The 22091-nt window shown below is 47.7% G+C and overlaps 1 protein-coding gene across 2 annotated transcripts in view; it reads right to left on the minus strand.

The window, feature by feature from the left end:
• Positions 1-7004: 7004 nt before the first annotated feature.
• Positions 7005-22091, minus strand: part of ptprz1a (protein tyrosine phosphatase receptor type Z1a) — a 72470-nt gene continuing 57383 nt past the window's right edge. For both annotated transcript variants that reach the window (XM_080474939.1, XM_080474938.1), the window contains 13 exons: positions 21200-21282; positions 20153-20287; positions 19358-19492; positions 13931-14094; positions 13714-13849; positions 11640-11786; positions 11440-11533; positions 11210-11283; positions 10994-11110; positions 10197-10352; positions 8497-8639; positions 8282-8417; positions 7005-7940 (listed from right to left, as the gene is read on the minus strand). In XM_080474939.1, coding sequence (XP_080331065.1) covers positions 7812-7940; positions 8282-8417; positions 8497-8639; positions 10197-10352; positions 10994-11110; positions 11210-11283; positions 11440-11533; positions 11640-11786; positions 13714-13849; positions 13931-14094; positions 19358-19492; positions 20153-20287; positions 21200-21282 — 1649 coding nt within the window. In that variant the 3' untranslated portion in view covers positions 7005-7811. The remainder of the gene's footprint in view (positions 7941-8281; positions 8418-8496; positions 8640-10196; positions 10353-10993; positions 11111-11209; positions 11284-11439; positions 11534-11639; positions 11787-13713; positions 13850-13930; positions 14095-19357; positions 19493-20152; positions 20288-21199; positions 21283-22091) is intronic.

The raw sequence follows: 22091 nt of genomic DNA on the forward strand, positions 1-22091 counted from the left end.
GTGGTTATTAGGGGACGTTGCGACCGCATTCTTTTTTCTTTTTTAGATTGGCGGGGTGATCGGCTGGATTTGCCGATCCCCGATCACTCACAAATCACCAATATCGCCCCGATCCGATATCTACCGATCTGATCGGGACATCCCTAGTTTTATTATTTATACTTATAACAACTTTATTAATTGTATTGATTGTAATAATTCTATTACAACTGTATTATGTTGTAATTTGAGTTAAGTTAGGGTTAGTTGAAGTTTATTAAGGGTTAGTTAAGTTTATAAGTTAAAAATACAGGAAATACAGTTTTAATAAATGTTTGCTAGCCTACTAACAAATGGAATTAACTAAATAATTACCTCATTGAAGTAATAGACTACTTCATTAAAGTAGTTCCAGATGTTATGGAAGTAGTTGATTACTTCATATTTATATTAATGTATTTAACAGAAAGTGTGTAGAAAAATAATCATCTTAACCACGTGAATTACAAACAGTTATATTTAAGCACAATTACATTTTGTGTAAAATAGCTTTGCCTGCCTCTGACCGATATTTTACACTTCTTTTATCTAATGCAGTGATTTTTAACCAGTGTGCCACGGTAAACCAGCCGCAAGGAATCTTCAGGTGCGCCCACAAAAATTGTCCAGTTTCATTTAATTGGTTAAAAAAATTAATCACTTGCAATGATTTGACATTGTTGAGCTTCTGGTCTGTAATTTTTTGGCTGATCAAGAAATGTTCAGACCCTTCCTTACCAGCAGTTGATTTATTTCAAGACAATAGAATGTGACGCGTCGTCATACAAGGTGAGCTACCAAAAGAAGAAGTGACGCATGGTTTTCAGCAGATGACCATCGTCCACACCTCAAAGCCGTCAGAGTTTCAGAATCCACTGCCTCTGGAACCCGAGTTAAAAAAAACCATTTTCGGTTCCTAAAACGCCGCGGTGTGGATGATCGGACAGAAACGGTGCTTTTAGGTAAAACGGCGTTCTGGTGTGGACACGCCCCTAAATGATCATTTTGATGTGAAACAGAAAGTTCCGCGTTTGGTTTGTTGGGTGTTAATTTGAAGGCGCGGACCCCCTGCTGCGGACTTTCCTCCAGACGGGAACAAGTCGAGATGAGTTCGTTTGTAATCACGAGGAAACTCTGCGTGGGCGGGGTCACTGCTGTACGAGCACGAGTGTTACCAACAACTTTTCAACGTGTCACGACCAACTTGGTACTTAAGAAAGAATGAACAGAACAGATAAAGTGCAAGAGAACGAAGAAAGCGACCCCCAGTATCCGCCCCCGCGGGACAAGCAGGTAAACAAAACCACCAGTTCGTCTCCTGCTGCCCTTCACCGGCCGCTCGGTCTCCAGCAGATCTGCAAACAGTGTGCGGAGCGCGGGAAAGCGCTTCCAGCGCAACATGCTGTTTATAGATCTACTAAAAGGTGTGAGCGGCTCCACCAATCAGCTTCCAGAGAAGAGGCACGTCCTTCCGCAGTGTGCGTCACGAGTAGAGAGACCTAGCGACCCATAGAGGTTAGGTACGTCCGAATTGTCCCTCCTAACTCCTTATCTATCGACTTTACCTTAACCCCGTGGATGACGTCACGCGGTTAAGGAAAGGTGTTAGGAGGCTTCCTAAAGGAGATAGTGAAAGGTGTTAGGAGGCTTCCTAAAGGAGTTAGTGAAGGGAGTTAGGAGGATTCCTAAAGGAGTTAGTAAAGGTGTTAGGAGGCTTCCTAAAGGAGATAGTGAAAGGTGTTAGGAGGCTTCCTAAAGGAGTTAGTGAAGGGAGTTAGGAGGATTCCTAAAGGAGTTAGTAAAGGTGTTAGGATGCTTCCTAAAGGAGTTAGTAAAGGTGTTAGGAAGCTTCCTAAAGGAGTTAATGAAAGGTGTTAGGAGACTTCCTAAAGGAGTTAGTGAAAGGTGTTAGGAAACTTACTAAAGGAGATAAGGAAAGGTGTTAGGAGGCTTCCTAAAGGAGTTAGTGAAAGGTGTTAGGAGGCTTCCTAAAGGAGTTAGTAAAGGAGATCACGGTGGTGAGGCAGTCAGACTTTCACTTAGTGACGTCATAATAATGCGACAGCGGCTCTAGTTAGTGACGTCTGCCATGGTGGGGAAAGAACTACAAGTCTCTGAAAATGAACTACAAAAAGTTAATCTGGGTTCTAGATGATTCCAAGTTGTTCTAGGCAGATTATTGCTTTGGTAACTAACATGATCTGCTCCTTTTTCAGTCATCCTGAGTTTCCCTGAACGCTCCGATGAGCGGGTTCCATTAAATGTTGTCGCCGCAAGGAATTGTGGGGGAACATGAGCTGGTCTCCTTTGGTAAAGGAACCATCAGTGGTTCCTAGGCTAAAGGAGGTTCTAAAGGAACCATCAGTGGTTCCTAGGCTAAAGGAGGTTCTAAAGGAAGCATCAGTGGTTCCTAAGGTAAAGGAGGTTCTCCAATTAGGCATCGGTTGTATCGAAATGTATGTCAAATTGTATCTTTTATAACTGGAAAAACCAATAAAAATACTTTGAACCAAAAAAGAAAAATCTAAGCTGCCAGCAGCGCTGAACGTCCTCGCTGCTTGAGGGACTCCGACTGAGCAGCAACAATTTAAAAGTGAACTCAAGTCTGGAGCTGAAAGTACGGCCAACGGGTAGAGGGTCAAAGTTAAAGGAGCTGGAAGGTCAGTTGAAGGGTTTTCATCCACTGCACTGTTTAAAATCATTTTAACAACTTTAAATATTTTTAAAAAGTTTAAAAGATATGAAAAAGTTTTAAGTTTTTTTTTTTTTTTTTTAAAAAGTTTACATTTTGGAATGTTTAAAAGTTTAATTGTTTATATTGGTGAAGGTTTTAAAGAGGAGTTAAAAATAAACTTCCCCCCTCCGTTTACATGGACTTTGTCAGAGAAAGAGTCTTGAAGCCTCCAGAAGTCTGAATGTAGTGAAACTGATGTTTTTTCCAGAGAGGATCCAGATGTGCAGAGATCCAGTGGACAAACGGGATCTTGTGACTCAAAGCCTCGGGAACCTTCAGGAGTTTCTCTGACGCTGAGACGTCAACAAACTGGGGACGTCCCGCCAAAATAAAATGCTGGAAATACCAGTTAGTCTGAGTGTGAAGAGGAATTTCCTTCAGGAAGGTTTTTATTAGAGACAAACGTCAACAACTAGAACTGGATCCGAAGGTTTTAGTCTCAGAGGATTCTGGGAGGAAGTTTAAGCTAATTTTAAGTTGAATACATTTTTTTGTAAAATAAAGTCAGCGAATAAGGTCTTAATAGATGAGTGGTACGTCTTTTTTTGTGTGTTTTCTTTTGCCAAGGTTGGCAGGTCTGCTAGCTGACTGGTTGGTTCTTCCCTGAAGTCGGGTTGCAGACTGTGGGTTCGTCCTGAAGTCGGGTTGCAGACTGATGGTTCGTCCTGAAGTCGGGTTGCAGACTGATGGGTTCGTCCTGAAGTCGGGTTGCAGACTGATGGTTCGTCCTGAAGTCGGGTTGCAGACTGATGGGTTCGTCCTGAAGTTGGGTTGCAGACTGATGGGTTCGTCCTGAAGTTGGGTTGCAGACTGAGGGTTCGTCCTGAAGTCGGGTTGCAGACTGATGGGTTTGTCCTGAAGTCGGGTTGCAGACTGATGGTTCGTCCTGAAGTTGGGTTGCAGACTGATGGGTTCGTCCTGAAGTTGGGTTGCAGACTGATGGGTTCGTCCTGCAGTTGGGTTGCAGACTGAGGGTTTGTCCTGAAGTTGGGTTGCAGACAGTGGGTTTGTCCTGAAGTCGAGTTGCAGTCGGAACTGACCTCCAGGCAGTCGTTCTGATCGTTGCGTCACGTGACTCTCCTGCGATTCCGATAAAGTTGTGAGGTTGCGCAGCGCACAGGCTAGCTTGTGATTTTGAAAATAGCAACAAGTTTTTAATCATTGATGATTTTTGACTCGTGGCTTCTCGATGTTCATCCTGGGTGTCTGGAGGGCGAAGGGTTAAAAGCAGAGGCCGTTGGGGCGGCCGTTGGGGCGGCCGTTGGGGCGGCCGTTGGGGCGGCCGTTGGGGCGGCCGTTGGGGCGGCCGTTGGGGCGGCCATGCGAATGAGGCCACCAAGCTGAGGATGACGGTAATTCTGAAAAGTCAGAAACACTAACGAGGTCGAGGATCCGTCTGGACACTCGACCTACTTTCTGTCCTCAAAAGACACATTTCTTTCCTCAGTCCCGGATTAATGAACAGGAAACAGGCAGTTCGGGGATTAAAGCGTGACTCCGGTAATCCACAGGTCGATCTTCATTTCTGTCGTTCGCTTACCGTCTTTTGTCTGCACACCATGACCTTTGACCTGCTTCCTTCTGGTGACCGAGGCTCATTCTGCTGCCGAGCGGAGAACCGACGGGCTCACTCACTTTTCTTAATCAATACCTGCTGCTGGAGCCGTGGAAACACACACCTGTAAAGGACTAGGTGAACAAAACGTGAACGACTACGTGAACAAAACATGAACGACTACGTGAACAAAACATTAAGGACTAGGCGAACAAAACGTGAACGACTACGTGAACAAAACATGAACGACTACGTGAACAAAACATTAAGGACTAGGCGAACAAAACGTGAACGACTACGTGAACAAAACATGAACGACTACGTGAACAAAACATTAAGGACTAGGTGAACAAAACGTGAACGACTACGTGAACAAAACATTAAGGACTAGGTGAACAAAACGTGAACGACTACGTGAACAAAACGTGATCGACTACGTGAACAAAACATTAAGGACTAGGTGAACAAAACGTGAACGACTACGTGAACAAAACATTAAGGACTAGGTGAACAAAACGTGAACGACTACGTGAACAAAACAGGATCGACTACGTGAACAACTACGTGAACAAAACAGGATCGACTACGTGAACAAAACGTGAACGACTACGTGAACAAAACATTAAGGACTAGGTGAACAAAACGTGAACGACTACGTGAACAAAACAGGATCGACTACGTGAACGACTACGTGAACAAAACAGGATCGACTACGTGAACAAAACATTAAGGACTAGGTGAACAAAACGTGATCGACTACGTGAACAAAACGTGAACGACTACGTGAACAAAACATTAAGGACTAGGTGAACAAAACGTGATCGACTACGTGAACAAAACGTGAACGACTACGTGAACAAAACAGGATCGACTACGTGAACAACTACGTGAACAAAACAGGATCGACTACGTGAACGACTACGTGAACAAAACAGGATCGACTACGTGAACAACTACGTGAACAAAACAGGATCGACTACGTGAACGACTACGTGAACCACTACGTGAACGACTACGTGAACGAAACGTGAACGACTACGTGAACAAAACAGGATCGACTACGTGAACAAAACAGGATCGACTACGTGAACAAAACGTGAACGACTACGTGAACAAAACATTAAGGACTAGGTGAACAAAACGTGAACGACTACGTGAACAAAACATGAACGACTACGTGAACAAAACATTAAGGACTAGGCGAACAAAACGTGAACGACTACGTGAACAAAACATGAACGACTACGTGAACAAAACATTAAGGACTAGGTGAACAAAACGTGATCGACTACGTGAACAAAACATTAAGGACTAGGTGAACAAAACGTGAACGACTACGTGAACAAAACATTAAGGACTAGGTGAACAAAACGTGAACGACTACGTGAACAAAACAGGATCGACTACGTGAACAACTACGTGAACAAAACAGGATCGACTACGTGAACAAAACAGGATCGACTACGTGAACAAAACGTGAACGACTACGTGAACAAAACAGGATCGACTACGTGAACGACTACGTGAACAAAACAGGATCGACTACGTGAACAAAACATTAAGGACTAGGTGAACAAAACGTGATCGACTACGTGAACAAAACGTGAACGACTACGTGAACAAAACATTAAGGACTAGGTGAACAAAACGTGATCGACTACGTGAACAAAACGTGAACGACTACGTGAACAAAACGTGAACGACTACGTGAACAAAACAGGATCGACTACGTGAACAACTACGTGAACAAAACAGGATCGACTACGTGAACGACTACGTGAACAAAACAGGATCGACTACGTGAACGACTACGTGAACAAAACAGGATCGACTACGTGAACGACTACGTGAACCACTACGTGAACGACTACGTGAACGAAACGTGAACGACTACGTGAACAAAACAGGATCGACTACGTGAACAACTACGTGAACAAAACAGGATCGACTACGTGAACGACTACGTGAACCACTACGTGAACGACTACGTGAACGAAACGTGAACGACTACGTGAACAAAACAGGATCGACTACGTGAACAACTATGTGAACAAAACATGATCGACTATGTGAACAAAACATTAAGGACTAGGTGAACAAAACGTGAACGACTACGTGAACAAAACAGGATCGACTACGTGAACGACTACGTGAACAAAACAGGATCGACTACGTGAACGACTACGTGAACAAAACATTAAGGACTAGGTGAACAAAACAGGATCGACTACATGAACAACTATGTGAACAAAACATGATCGACTATGTGAACAAAACATTAAGGACTAGGTGAACAAAACGTGAACGACTACGTGAACAAAACAGGATCGACTACGTGAACAAAACATGATCGACTACGTGAACAAAACATGAACGACTATGTGAACAACTATGTGAACAAAACAGGATCGACTACGTGAACAAAACATGAACGACTATGTGAACAACTATGTGAACAAAACAGGATCGACTACGTGAACAAAACATGATCGACTACGTGAACAAAACATGATCGACTACGTGAACAAAACATGAACAATGTTTCGCCAGTGAAAATAATCAGTTCGATTTCCAGCCTCACGCCAATGAAATAAACAACATGACATTTTAAAGTTTCCACCAAGCAGAAGTTCACCCCCTGTTGGTGGAAATGTGTCACTGCAGCTTCCCAACAAAACACTCAGCAGCCGTTTCTTTCACTTGTTTATTCTCCGAGCTAATAATCAAAAAAACCATGTCAGTACCTCGTCATGCACATTTAGTCTGTTACAAAATCCAGAGTACAAAAGCATTAATATTCTCTCGCTAAGCCATTGGAATTAAACATTCAAACACACTATTACGAAAACTGTAAAATATAAAAATCTAAAAGTATAAATAGAAATTTGGTCCATCAAGGTGATTACTGTAATATTATTTACATTAGATCATTATTATTTCCAGGAGCTCCGGAAACGACACGCTAGAAAATAGAATTTGATGTAAAAAGACGAAAGTTAAGCCTTTTTTTCCCCAATAAATCCCCGGTTTGGCTCAGTGCCAATAAATACAATGGTTGACGGAGGAGTTTAACTGGCGCAGCTTTAAAACGGGTTAGTCTACAGCGGATATCAAAGTTAGCAGGACGAGAGGGAAGGATACAAAAAGGCACGCAGAGTAAAGAGTCCGAATCCCGCGAAGAAACCGAGGGCAGAAGACAAAACGCCTGAATCCCAGGAGGACAGAGGACAAAACGCCCGAATCCCAGGAGGACAGAGGACAAAACGCCCAAATCCCAGGAGGACGGAGGACAAAACGCCCAAATCCCAGGAGGACAGAGGACAAAACGCCCAAATCCCAGGAGGACGGAGGACAAAACGCCCAAATCCCAGGAGGACGGAGGACAAAACGCCCGAATCCCAGGAGGGCAGAGGACAAAACGCCCGAATCCCAGTAGGACAGAGGACAAAACGCCCGAATCCCAGGAGGACAGAGGACAAAACGTTCAGAGTTCTTGAGGGTTTTTCACACGAGGGACTGGAGGCTCTCGGCGGCGGCGGCAGCAGCTGATCCCGCCACAATGCTTCCGGTGTTGTCGTCCTCCTGCGTCCTGACGAGACTCAGCATGGCTTCATACAGGAACCGGTACTGCTCCTGGAACCAGAACCAGAACCAACCGACTTAGCCACAATAACACATTAAAATGTTCTAATATTTTCCTAAAACTGATTATGATTAATATTGTTACAAAATTGAAATAAAATAATAATTTTGAAATATTCCGTAGAAATATTTTTGGGTTAAACTGTCCACGATACCAGAACAAAAACTTAGTTTTTCTCAAACGTGGTCAATCAAAAGGACTTTAGGGAAGATAAATGTGTTAAACATTTTAACAAACACTCCAACCAAGATGAGCGCGGCTAGCTAGCTAGCTAGCAGTGTGTCGGTATGATGGCGGGAAACATCGGCGGGAAATGTCGGCGGTGACTCACGATGTCAGAGAAGACGCCCGGCCTCATGAGGTTCGTCAGCTTGGCCACTTGGAAGACGTCCACGGAGCCTTCGGCGTCCAGCTGACGAGTCAACGACGACAGGGCGCAGAAGGTTCCGGCCGTGGCTCCTCCCACACTGAGAGACACAACCAATCACATCAGTTTATGGAAGACGCTCCTCCCACAGAGCGCCAGCTGAGCGGCGGCGGTCTTACTTGTCGTGGACGACGGTGGGACCGTCCTTCGTGGCGTTTCCGTCGTTCACCAGGTTCGGCAGCTCGGAGGTGTTGCTGATGGGACTGTCCGGGTTCGGCCAGCAGGGGGCGCGGTAGTGCTTCACCTCCAGGACGTAGTCGTCCTGTTCAGACCGCCACAACAAAACCACGTCACTCTTTCCAGACTATAAATTAATTTTTTTTTGAAACAACAAACAGTTTAAAGGAGCCGTCAGCCTTTGTCCTCACGTATCTTGTCTCCTTTAAACCGTCTTTATCAATTCTTTACATTCAATTTAACTTCAGAGAGCAACACAAACTACACAGTCATTCCGAGGAGATTTCAACAGCTTAAAGTTATCGTAAACATGACTTGTTGCTTTAGTGTTGTTCTTGGAATAGTTGTAAATTGTACAGTATTTATATATAAATATATTTAGTCATTTCCAGACTATACGAACCCTGCGCATTAAATAACGGCGCGGCTGAATTCTGGATTTTTACAGGTTAATGAGCTTCATGCTGCAATTACACCGGTGATGCGTTCAGGTGCATCACGTAACTCTGAGCTTTTTTTTCTTTTTTAATTTGGTGGGTGTGGCTCATATTCCGGTTCATTTGTTCATCTTATTGAGAGCCCCATTAGCTCCTGACTCATTGTACCATTAGAACACTGGAGGGATAGTTGCTGGAAATGGGCCTCTATACACCTCTGTAGATATTGAACCAAAAACCAGACATTTGCAGCTAGAATAGTCATTTACCACATTAACAATGTACAGAGTGTATTTCTGATTAGTTTAAAGTTATCTTCATTGAAAAAAACAGTCCTTTTCTTTCAAAAAAAAGGAAATTTCTAAGTGACCCCAAACCTTTGAAAGGTAGTATCTCTGTCCGTATTGGACAGTAAAAACAGTAAACATTACTGACATGTCAAATCAACATCAAAAAGAACAATATTTATACTGATCAGCTCCTCTGGTTTTTGTTTTTATCTGAAAACTCTTGTCATTTGACACCAGCCTGATCATTTTGATAATTGTCCCTGATGCAAAAAACCTGAAATCCTGAAAAAAACCCTGCTGTGAACAGTGAAAAGATGAAATAATTTAAGAATTTCATCTTTCTTAATCTTTGAAGGAAATGAAGGCAAAGCAACAGAAAATAAAGCCATGGAAACAGGAAATGAAGTCATATAAACAGGAAATGAAGTCATGGAAACAGGAAATGAAGTCATATAAACAGGAAATTAAGTCATGGAAACAGGAAATTAAGTCATGGAAACAGGAAATGAAGTCATATACAGGAAATGAAGTCATATAAACCGGAAATGAAGTCATGGAAACAGGAAATGAAGTCATATAAACCGGAAATGAAGTCATATACAGGAAATGAAGTCCCATAAACCGGAAATGAAGTCATGGAAACAGGAAATGAAGTCATATAAACAGGAAATGAAGTCATATAAAGAGGAAATGAAGTCATGGAGACAGGAAATGAAGGTATAGAAACAGGAAATTAAGTCATGGAAACAGGAAATGAAGCCACAAAAACATGAAATGAAGCCACGGAAACAGGAAATGAAATCAAAGAAACAGGAAATGAAATCAAGGAAACAGGAAACGAAGCCACGGAAACAGGAAATGAAATCAAAGAAACAGGAAATGAAGTCAAGGAAACAGGAAACGAATGCCACCAACCTGTGTGGCCTCCAGAACATAATCCTGGACCACCAGGATGTCCTCGTTGGACAGACAGACGCACGTCTCACTCTTCTGAGTGACGGTGAACATGTCGTATTTGATTGGCTGACCTTTGGTAGGCCAGAAGACACAACATTCCGCCTCCTCCTCCGTCTGAGAACAGTTGAGAGTCAACATTTCAGAAGTCACACTTCACTCTTACGGCCTTTCGTACTTTACTTTGAGCCAACACAGCCACATACTACGTAGCATGATGAGCTAGTAGCGTCTATCATCTGCAATTTCAATTGCAAAAGTTGTACACAAGCAATTACACAACAATGAGTTATCTGAGCGATTTGTTCGGAAGCTGAGTCAGCTTAGCGTGGCTTAGCATTTCATAGAGCTGTAAAACGCTACAGCTATTATAGTTTAAAAACATCTTTAGCCTAGCTTAGCATAGCACAACAGTTAAAGTGAAACTGCTGTTTGAGGCTACGCCAGTTACACCAGAAAAGATTGAAGATGAAGGGACATCATGTCCATTCTGTCCGCTAGCTTGGACAGCTTCTCAATGCTAACTAGACTAAAAAAAGACGCTAAAAGACTGAGAAGAAACGTATAAAACGAGTCGGGGCATGGTTAGCCTAGCGTGGCAGACTAAATATTTTCTAATTATAACAATAATGATGATAATTAGCTTTATTAATGCTAACCTGCGCTAACAGTAGAATCACTGTGTGGATCAGAATAAACGTTAGAGGGTTAAACTTGTTTTTGCAGACGTTGGACAGAAAGAAAGACGAGTCGCTCACCGCCGTCAGCGACACGATGACCTGAGCGTTAAGGTCCCAGATCATCCTCCAGAAGTCCTTCACCGTGCCGGGCAAGGGATTCTGGGTAATGACAAACTCGTTGTGCTGCCGGTAACCCTGTGGGAACAAAACCAAAACAAAAGTCAGTGAAGGTTCTCCGTCAGAAACTTGAACGACAGCTCGAGAATTGTTTTCTGTATCTTTAATATTTCTTACGGTGATGTAGGAAGCGTTGATGTAGTCCGACGTTTCCCCCACTGACGTAGACAGACGAACCCGTGACCTCTCGACTGCAAAGAAGGAAACGGTTTGATTGTTTGGTTCCTTTTTGGAACGAGGTTGCAGATCGTGGCCAGACTTACCGGGTACGACGGAGCAGACTTACGCGGAGATTACTTACCGGGTACGACCGAGCAGACTTACCGGGTACGACGGAGCAGACTTACCGGGTACGACAGAGCAGCTCCGGTTCTTGCTGCGGTTGCAGTCCTGCAGAGCCGTGCAGAAGTCGCTCTGCTTTGTCCCGGAACGACAAATCAGCTGCGCATTGCAGAAACGCAGAACGTCAATGTTCAGGACTTACTTCCTGTCAGACGTCTCTGATCGAGTCTCGCCAGGAAATTCGAAGGGTTCTACTTCCTCTCACCTCGAACTGTTCATCTAAGCGAGTCTTCCCAGCAGGCCCCGGGGTCAGCAGCTCGTCTGTGTACCTGTGCAGTTGCGCCGCCGCCACCTCCGTCTCCCCAGACAAGATGGCCTCCACCAGAGCGTCGTGGATGAACACGTACTGCTCCTGCAGACAGAAGCAGACGATTTGCTGGAGAGGAAGGAGATCGATAACGTTCGCTCTTCAGACCCGACCAGGACACCACCGGTTCTTTAAAAGAGAACTTTCTGATCCACAACCCTAGAACTCCACCATCTGAAAAACCAGGACTCGTAATCCAGACCAAACCCAGACTCTTTAATTCTTCACATTAGACCAGACTACGGGTACCAGACTCCCGGTACCAGACTGCTGGAAAACATGAGCCTTGTTTCCACCGCTCAGTATGTGATGGTATGGCACAGTACAGTACAGTAGGTACTGTACTGTACTGTACCGTGTACAGTATGGTTTGGTAAGCTATGTTTGGGTTTTAATGCGTCCCCACCGACAAAAGTTGTGGATAGCACTGAAAGTACCGTACCAAACCGTTACCATTTTCTCCCCCCTCCGTTGAGGTACCCAGCTCACTGGTACGGTTTCATAAGGCGGCGCTACAACGCAGCCGTCTGCTGATTGGTCACTCTGGACAAGCAGCAGTGTTTAAATAGAAGGTACCACTTCTTCCCAAAATGAGCAGTGTATGAGTATTACTGATACGATTACTTATGGCATTACACAAGGTTACTTTGAACTTGTTTTCTTCACAGGTATCATCTGTTACTTGAACAACATTCTTCAGAATGTTTTCTTTGTAGGCGGGTGACTCACAGGTTTCACTGCAGTACAAACATTTAATACAACGGTCATGAAGTGACGTTCAGCATTAATGGGTTTGTACCATGGTTCCTGATATAGTACTGCCATACATACTGTAAGAGTCTAGTAAAACTTTGTCATATACAGAGTACTGGCATTTACCTAAAGTGCTTTTAACATGATTCTGTCAAACGTCACCAAAACTCCTGAGTGCAAAATCCTCACTTTGTGTTTTTAACAGCTTTGCCACAAACTTAACAGGCAGTAGAAAACTTCACAACGTCCCTCAAGAGTTCAGTCATTACACTGCCTCTTTAACCAAAACAAGCTGAGCAGTGGTTCACTGTCACTGGGAGGAGAAATCCCTCTCAGTGAGCCTCGGTGTAAAAGGATCTTCCTCTTCCCAAGATACTAGAGAGCAGCTCCTGCTGAAGCTCTGCCTCTCAGTAACAGGAGAGGAGGAGCTTCAGCAGGAGCTGCTCTCCAGTCAGTGGTGGGTGGGTTTCCAGAATGTATCAGCCACTGCCCCCTGGTGTTCAGACAAGGTGCAGACGCTCCTCTCAGTAACAGGAGGCGGAGCTTCAGCAGGGAGGAAGGAGAAAGTTTAACCTGAGTCACAGAGAATGGAGGCTCACGGCTGCAGCTCCACCTCCTGGGCTGCAGCTCCGCCTCCTCATCAGCAGCTCCACCTCCTGAGCTGCAACACAACTAATGTGTTCTTCTGGTCCTCATTTTCTGTCACGTAGTGATGATGTCACACACCTGCCTACATTTAAACGTCTCTGGTGGAACCAGGGTTGGGTCTGGGTCCACTTTGCCTTATCTTACCATACATACTGTACCATACTGTATCGTACCATACTGTACCATGTACTGTACCCTATTGTACAGTATGGTACCATACATACTGTACCATACTGTATCGTACCATACTGTACCATGTACTGTACCCTATTGTACTGTACTGTACCATATTGTACTGTACTGTAATATTACGGTACCTTACCAGCACATACTGCACAGAGGAAACAAGGCCATGGACTAGTCAGAACCCAGACTCTTTAAAGTAAACCTCAAACTTTTGAAGGATTTTTTTTCATTTTCTAAAAACAAAACAAATCTGTTTGAGTCTCTGAATCCAAGAAGACCTGAAAGTTGCCAGATGTACTGGACCGTAGTACTGACCTGGGTCTGGAGATGTACTGGACCATAGTACTGACCTGGGTCTGGAGATGTACTGGACTGTAGTACTGACCTGGGTCTGGACCAGGTGGTTCCTCTGAGTGCGGATGTGCCTCAGGAAGGCGGCGACGTTGACGACTCCCTGGTGTCTGATCTGCTGCAGCATGCTGTCCAGGACGATGTAGGTTCCTGTCCTGCCGACGCCGGCACTGCGAACGCCACGCAGAGCGACGGTCAGACCACAGGAGCAGAGAGCTGGACGTCTTTAAACACATTGGTGTGAGCGTCACCTGCAGTGTACCACCATCGGCCCCGCCCCCTCCGCCCGCGCCGACGACGACTTTCGGACGAAGCTGAGCAGCGGCAGGGCGAACTCCGGCACGCCCATGTCGGGCCACTGCGTGTAGTGGAAGTGCATCACTGTCCGCTCGCCGCCACGCCGCCGCCCGGAGCCCTGAGGGGAGGAGCCATCAACACACAACAGAAGATTACCCACAAACATCTTGCTCACGTTCTTATTTTGTTTATTTTAAAAAATGGTCTCGTCTCCAAAGTACAGCTGAATAAAGTAAAACATTTGGCAATTCAAAAATAAAGTACGTTTTTCAATTCCCCCCGAAAAATAAATATAAGAAGAGAAGAAAAAAAGAAAAGGAGGAAAAACATTTAACACAATCTAGTTTTACTAAAACACACAGCGACTATAAAGAGTTAAAACATCCAAGATGCATAAAATAGAAAAATCCATCAAAAAAGAGTAAAAACCTCTAAAAACGTCTCCAAGAGCAGAAAATGTAATGAAATAGAAGTAAATTCTACCCAGAACACTTTAGGAATGAAAACGAGAGTTACATATGTAACTACCGTTCTATGAATCCTGGAAGACCGCCAGAGGCGGTGCTTAAAGCACTGGCTGTTCCATCTCGCGCATGCGCAGGTCGAGTAATTTATATCAACAAAGTCACCCGTGACCCCTGGATGACCCGGAGAGTCTATATCTACCGGCGTCATCAGGTGATCTGTTCCTGTCAAAATCTTCTCGCAAGGACACGAGGATACTGAGTGACAGGAGCTCTGGCGGTCTTCCAGGATTCATAGAACCGTAGTTACATACGTAACTCTCGTTCTATTTCATCCTTCCAGAACGCCAGAGGCGGTGCTTAAAGCACTGGATGACTTGTACCAGAAAGGTCACGAAGAATCCTCACCTACTCAAGGCCTGGAGCTGTGGACAGTACAGCCACTGCCACAGGCTGGACACCAGCGACATTCACCTTATAGAAACATCCAAAGGTGCAGGATGAGGACCAGGCCGCTGCAGCACAGATGTCCTCCAGGGGAATGCCCTTCAAGGCGGCCCATGATGCAGCCATGCCTCTAGTAGAATGGCACTTTATGCCCTGAGGCACCGGGATGCTCAGTGCAAGATAGGCATGCTGAATGACCTCCACTACCCAGTGAGAGAGTCTCTGTTTAGAAAGTGCGGTCCCCTTTCTACAGCCACCATGGCAGACGAAAAGGCTGTCTGTTGTTCGCAGGCTAGCCGTCTCTTCCATGTACGCCTTAAGCGCCCGCACAGGGCACAACAGCGATGATGGCTCGCCCTTCCCCTCTGAGGAGCCCGGAGGATTGAAGGCAGCCAACTCAATAGGCTGGTTTACATGGTGAGGGGGTAACCGCTTGGGCAGAAATGCAGGATTTGGCCTAAGACTCACCCCAGAGCCATCCGCCTTCCAGCGCAGACATGCCTGGCTCACTGACAGCGCATGCAGCTCTCCCACACATTTTGCTGTTGCCACGGCAAGAAGGAAGGCTGTCTTGAGAGACACCCATTTTAAATCAGCATGTCCAAGCCGCTCGAAGGGCGGCTGGGACAGCGACTGAAGGACAGCCTGCAAGTTCCATGATGGCAGCTCCTGGACCTGGCGCGGTCTGAGCCTCTGAGTCCCCTTCAGGAACTGCTTGACCAGATAATGTGATCCCACTGACTGGCCATCCACCTTGGTATGACTGGCCGAGATAGCAGCCACATACACTCTGAGGGTGGAAGTAGTCCTGTTTCTGTCAAAGATGGACTGCAGGAAACGCAGTATTGCCACCACTGAACATGTCTCTGGCACCTCGTTGTGAGAGTTACACCACTCCACAAATAGCTTCCATCTGTTAGCATAGAGCAACCTGGTAGACGGTGCTCGACAGTTTAAAATCGTGTGGGCAACTGCCCCATCGCAGGACGCCAAAAGTGGGTCCTAAATTGTAGGGGCCACAAGAACAGCTTCAGGCGACCCGGACTTGGGTGCCATATGCGTCCATTGATTTGAGACAGGAGGTCTTTTCTCTCTGGAAGACGCCACGGTGTTCCCTGCAGGAGTTTGATCAACAGCGGGAACCATGGTCTTCCTGGCCAGCATGGGGCAACCAGAAGCAGGCGGTGACCACCCTGCTGGGCCCTGTGAAGTGTTGCTGGTATGAGGGGGAGTGGAGGGAAAACATAAAGTAGGCCGTCCGGCCAAGTATGCGCCAGGGCATCCTGCCCGAGGGGGCTGGTCTCTTCCTTCAGAGAGAACCAGAGAGGACAGTGGGTCATTGCCTCTGAGGCAAAGAGGTCCACTGCTGCTCGGCCAAACGTGGCCCATATCATGGTCACCACCTCTGGATGAAGTCTCCACTCCCCGGTTGGAGGTTTCTGACGAGAGAGGAGATCCGCGGCATGTTCCCGAGACCAGGAACATACATTGCCCGGATGCTCAGTAATTTGGGGTAAGCCATTGTGAGGAGCTGGTGTGCCACTCGCAGACACGCCAGAGATCTGGTGCCGCCCTGGTGGTTGATGTGGTACACGGCTGAGGTATTGTCCGACCGGACGAGAACATGCCGATCTTTTTAGAACAGGTAGAAAATGCCTGAGCGCTAGGAATACCGCCTGAAGTTCCAACACATTTATGTGCTGTTGCTTCTGCTGGGTACTCCACAGGCCCCTGACAGTCCTGGACTGCTATACTGTCCCCCAACCGACAAGAGAGACGTCCGTCTCGACAACCTCCCGGCGGGAGGCTACCCTCCCCAAGGGTACGCCTGACATTAAGTAAGCTCTTTCCCTCCAGGGTCGGAGGGTAAGGAGGCACTGGGCAGACATCCTGACCACCTTGTGCCGGTGAGTGCTGGGGTCCAATTGCAGGCTGTTCACCCATACCTGAAGGGGGCGCAAGGTAAGAAGCCTGAGTGGTACGGCCATGGATGCCGAGGCCAGCATCCCCATGAGCCGCAGGGTCAGGCCATACTGCATGAGGCTGCTGCGCTGGAAACGCCGTAGAAGGCCCAAGATTGTGGAGACCGCTCTGGAGAGAGGGAAGCTCGCATTAATGAGGAATCCAGCACCAGCCCTAAATACCTCGCAACCTGGCCGGTAACGAGGTTGCTCTTGGCATAATTCACCTTGAGGCCCAGTTTGCCCACGTGAGCGAGGAGAGCCGCAGTGTCCCTCAACGCCTGCTCCCGTGTTGGGGAAATGACAAGCCAATCGTCCAGATAGGGGAGTATCGTTACTCCGCTGGCCTGTAACGGTGACAGAGCAGCTGCCACACACCGGGTAAATATACGTGGGGCCAGGGAGAGCCAAAACGGCAGAACCCTGAACTGATAACCCTTGTCCATGAACATAAAACGAAGGAACTGTCTGTGACGAGGGGCAATGGGAATGTGAAAGTATGCGTCTTTCAGATCCACTGTCACTAACCAGTCTCCTGCTGAGACAGTTTGAAGAACGTCTGCCACTCGCAGCATATGGAAGGGGAGAACCTTGAGAAACCGGTTCAGACCCCTTAGATCCAGGACTGGGCGAAATCCGCCCTCTTTCTTGGGCACCAGAAAGTAAGTGGTGTAAAACCCGCTGAGGTAAGCCTCTGGTTTTACTCGCTCGATGGCACCCTTTCCGAGAAGGGTGGCCACCTCGTGACTTAGCACGAGGGATTTCACAGTATCTCTGACCACAGTGTGTTTGATCCCGCTGAAGGTAGGGGGCCGGCGTCGGAACTGTAACGTGTAACCCTTGGAAAGCGTGGACACCACCCAAGGGTCTGTGGTCTGCTCTTCCCAGCTGTGGAGTTGCTCCTGGGAAAAGCGTTCGACCCGGGCCCCTAAGGTTCAGGTTCCGCCCCCTTGCCTCTTGGGGCCCTGGGGGAGCGGCGACTTGGTCCAGAACCCCTAGGCCCCTGGGCATATGGACGCGCTGCTGCACTGTGTTGCCGAAAACCCGGCACCGTGACCTGCGGGCCCCTGGACTGCCCGGATGGGTGAGCGAACAGCCGTGGGTGACCTGCCCCCGCAGCTGCCAATTGTCCCTGCCTAGGAGGGGCAGTGGGTGCCCGGCACAGACTGGCAAACTGCTGCCTTGCTTGGCAAACCTGCAGGCTACGCTCAAAGGCCTGCAATGCCGCTGGGCCAAATGTCTGGCCCGGTACAACCGGAAGAGAACGTAGTGTTCTGCGGCATGACTCGGATAGAGGGGACTGTGCCAGCCAGACCTGGCGACGTGTTAACGTTATCGTTGACATCAGCCTGCCCAACTCCCTGGTCATAAATCCGAATGTCTGCAGTGAAGCATCACTGGGGGACTGGGCCGAAGGCTCCGCCCCGGAGTCCCGCAAAGTACGTGACAGAGCCAGTACCAGGTGTGACAGCGAATTACCCAGACGTCTCATACGGGCAGCAATGTTATAACTGCGGGTCAACAAATCGTCTGTCAATCTGCACTGAGGCCGGGGGCAGCGTGCATCTGGTCTCACGGCCTTATCCGGCGAAACTATCAGTGCTGCAATGGCAGGCTCAACTGGAGCTAGCTGTTCTAACCCATAGCTGCCAGTATTGTGCATGGCTGCCAGAGCCCTGCCCTCGCTTGTGTGATGGGAAAGAACCCTTGAGTCCGGCCAGCATCTGCGGAGCTCCGAGCGAGCGAGCGCGAGAGCGAGAGCGAGAGAGCGCACTCAGCGTACAAGCTGCGCTAACCCACCGGTCCGCTGGTAGCGGCAGCGAGCCGGGAGACCGCGTCGGACCCACACAACAGCGAATCCACCGGTCAGGTAACCACTCAGCAACACAGCAGAGTAACCTTAGCTCTTTAATACACAGAGCAGAGACAGCGGCGTAGCTGCGGAGCCACCGAGGCTAAGTTAGCACACAATCACAAGGCGATCCCGCCGATGATAATACGTGCGCAGTACTCACCACCTCCGGCAGCCCCCGGTAACTAGTTACCGTAGTCAAGCGGCGCTCTCGCCTGCCGCGGACTGTGGTAACCCAGCCACACTTGGAAAAGGGAAAACAGCGAGTCGCAGCTTCGAGCGGACGAGAATACTCGCAGCGCCAACCTTAAGGTTATGAAGCTACTAGCGACGAGCTGTGAATAGGAAACACCGACCTGCTATCGTAACCGCAATCGCGAGAAGATAGAAAGGAACAGATCACCTGATGACGCCGGTAGATATAGACTCTCCGGGTCATCCAGGGGTCACAGGTGACTTTGTTGATATAAATTACTCGACCTGCGCATGCGCGAGATGGAACATCCAGTGCTTTAAGCACCGCCTCTGGCGGTCTGGAAGGATGAACTAGAACTACTTTTTAGTTGTTGAAAGAGGTTTTTTCTTGATTTCAGAGGATTCACATGTTTTGTGGCTCCGATGCTTTTAATTTATTTGGGAAATTGTCTTTCAGCCGACCTTCTTGTGGTGGATGTTCCTCACGGCCAGCGTCCTGTGGGTGTAGTACGACAACACCCTGCTGCTCTGCACCGTCACCAGGAAGCTGCCGAACTGCTCCTCCACCTCCGCCGGCCAGTACTGCTCACACTTCCTCTGACGGAGGAGACCGTTAAAGACATTACAGAGCTGACGGAGCAGAGACATTAGAGAGCTGATTGAGGAGAGACATTACAGAGCTGATGGAGGAGAGACAATACAGAGCTGACGGAGCAGAGACATTAGAGAGCTGATTGAGGAGAGACATTACAGAGCTGACGGAGCAGAGACATTAGAGAGCTGATTGAGGAGAGACATTACAGAGCTGACGGAGCAGAGACATTACAGAGCTGATTGAGGAGAGACATTCCAGAGCTGACTGAGGAGAGACATTCCAGAGCTGACTGAGGAGAGACATTACACAGCTGATGGAGGAGAGACATTACAGAGCTGATGGAGGAGAGACATTACAGAGCTGACGGAGCAGAGACATTAGAGAGCTGATTGAGGAGAGACATTACAGAGCTGATTGAGGAGAGACATTCCAGAGCTGACGGAGGAGAGACATTACACAGCTGATGGAGGAGAGACATTACAGAGCTGACGGAGCAGAGACATTACAGAGCTGATGGAGCAGAGACATTACAGAGCTGACGGAGCAGAGACATTAGAGAGCTGATTGAGGAGAGACATTACAGAGCTGATTGAGGAGAGACATTCCAGAGCTGACGGAGGAGAGACATTACAGAGCTGACGGAGGAGACAAAAATGACTGACCCGTCCGTTCTCCACCAGGTTGGTGATCATGACGATGACGCCGACGTTCTGCTCCCAGATCATCCTCCAGAAATCCTCTGTGCTCGACGCCAGCGGACCCTGAGCAGCGACGTACGACCGAGACGTGTTCAAACCCTGAGGAACGCCACACACACCCTGAGGAACGTCACACACACCCTGAGGAACGCCACACACACCCTGAGGAACGTCACACACAACTAGAGGAACGTCACACACACCCTGAGGAACGTCACACACACCCTGAGGAACGTCACACACAACTAGAGGAACGTCACACACAACTAGAGGAACGCCACACACAACTAGAGGAACGCCACACACACCCTGAGGAACGTCACACACAACTAGAGGAACGTCACACACACCCTGAGGAACGCCACACACAACTAGAGGAACGCCACACACACTCAGAGGAGCGCCACACACACTCAGAGGAGCGCCACACACACTCAGAGGAGCGCCACACACACTCAGAGAAAGGCCACACACACTCAGAGGAGCGCCACACACACTCAGAGGAATGCCACACACACTCAGAGGAACGCCACACACACTCAGAGCTACACACTCTGCCAGTTAAAGTGTGTTCATGAGAACAAGGCCTCAGTAATAAAGTCGAGTAATAAACTTTCAGTGTTTTTGTGCATAAAGACAAAGCCGGCGAATCCGCTGCTCCAACGATCTGTTCGTTTCCTCTGGAGCTTTTTGGGAGATAAAAAAAGAAAAGAGGGAGAACAAAGAAGGACGAGGGCGGAGGAGTGGAGAGGCTGCACGGCGGCTCATTCGCCGGCGCTCATCGCCAGGTAACCTTCGCCGTGACTGACGGCATCAAGTTGCCTTGGCAGAGCGAGGCGCAGACAAAAGCTGGAGAGATCCTCCACAACGTTCAGCGGCACGCCGCCGCTCCAGAGTGGCCCTGACTGCCGCGGTGCCGCCGCCACAATGGAGCGGCGCTAACCTCTGCTGAATACCTTCACTGAAACTCCTGGAAAAATAAAATTAAACCAGAAGAAGTTTCTCACGTACGTCCACGAAGTTGGCGTTGATGTAATCTGCCGTCTTGCCGTCTTTGTCGGGCTGCGGCGAGAGACGCACGCGGCTGTGGTCATCTGAGAGTCAAAGATCAAAAACATCACAAATTCACTGAAAGTACTTTTAAATATCCAGAATCAAAAACAAGAAGAAACTTAGCAGATGAGATTTACAGGTTTTCATTAGCTTTATTGCTAATGCTAATGCTATCGGTTTCCATGTGGTTTTCATGGTCAATTCTCATTTTTTGATTACTTTCTTTTTCTGTTTACACGATTGATGTTAACGAAGAATAAATCAGCTTTCACAAAGCGAAGTTATGCTAAAGCTGTGCTAAAGGCTACATTTAGCATAGCTAACATCCAATCAAGTACTACTAATAAAAAAAACATTTAAAATATAGAATTTGATGTTTTGTTGTCTCCCCCATACCTTATCATGGTAGGGGAGTTGGAGTACCTGAATCATCCTAGGAGCTACGTTGTCGGGGGGCTTTATGCCCCCCAGCAGGGTCTCCCAAGAGAAACAGGTCCGAGGTGACAAGTCAGACTAAAAGCAGTTCAAAAAGCCCCTATGGATAACCACACAAAGGGAAGCGTGACGTCGTCTGGTAAGGCGCAGGCGGGGCCCCACCCTGGAGCCAGGCCTGGGGTTGGGGCTCGTATGTGAGCGCCTGGTGGCCGGGCCTTTGCCCGCGGGGCTATGGCTTGGCCCGGAGGGAATTCTGGCAAACCGTCCGGAGCCTCAGGAGGGGGAAGCAGTTTTTCACCAACACTGTTTACGGTGGAGGTGGGGAGCTGTTGATCTCAACTGGAGATGTCGTTGGGCGGTGGAAGGAATACTTCAAGGACCTCCTCAATCCCACCATCACGTCTTCCGCTGAGGA

This window comes from Lipophrys pholis (assembly GCF_963383615.2).
Source record: "Lipophrys pholis genome assembly, chromosome: 11".
Classification (NCBI taxonomy): domain Eukaryota; kingdom Metazoa; phylum Chordata; class Actinopteri; order Blenniiformes; family Blenniidae; genus Lipophrys; species Lipophrys pholis.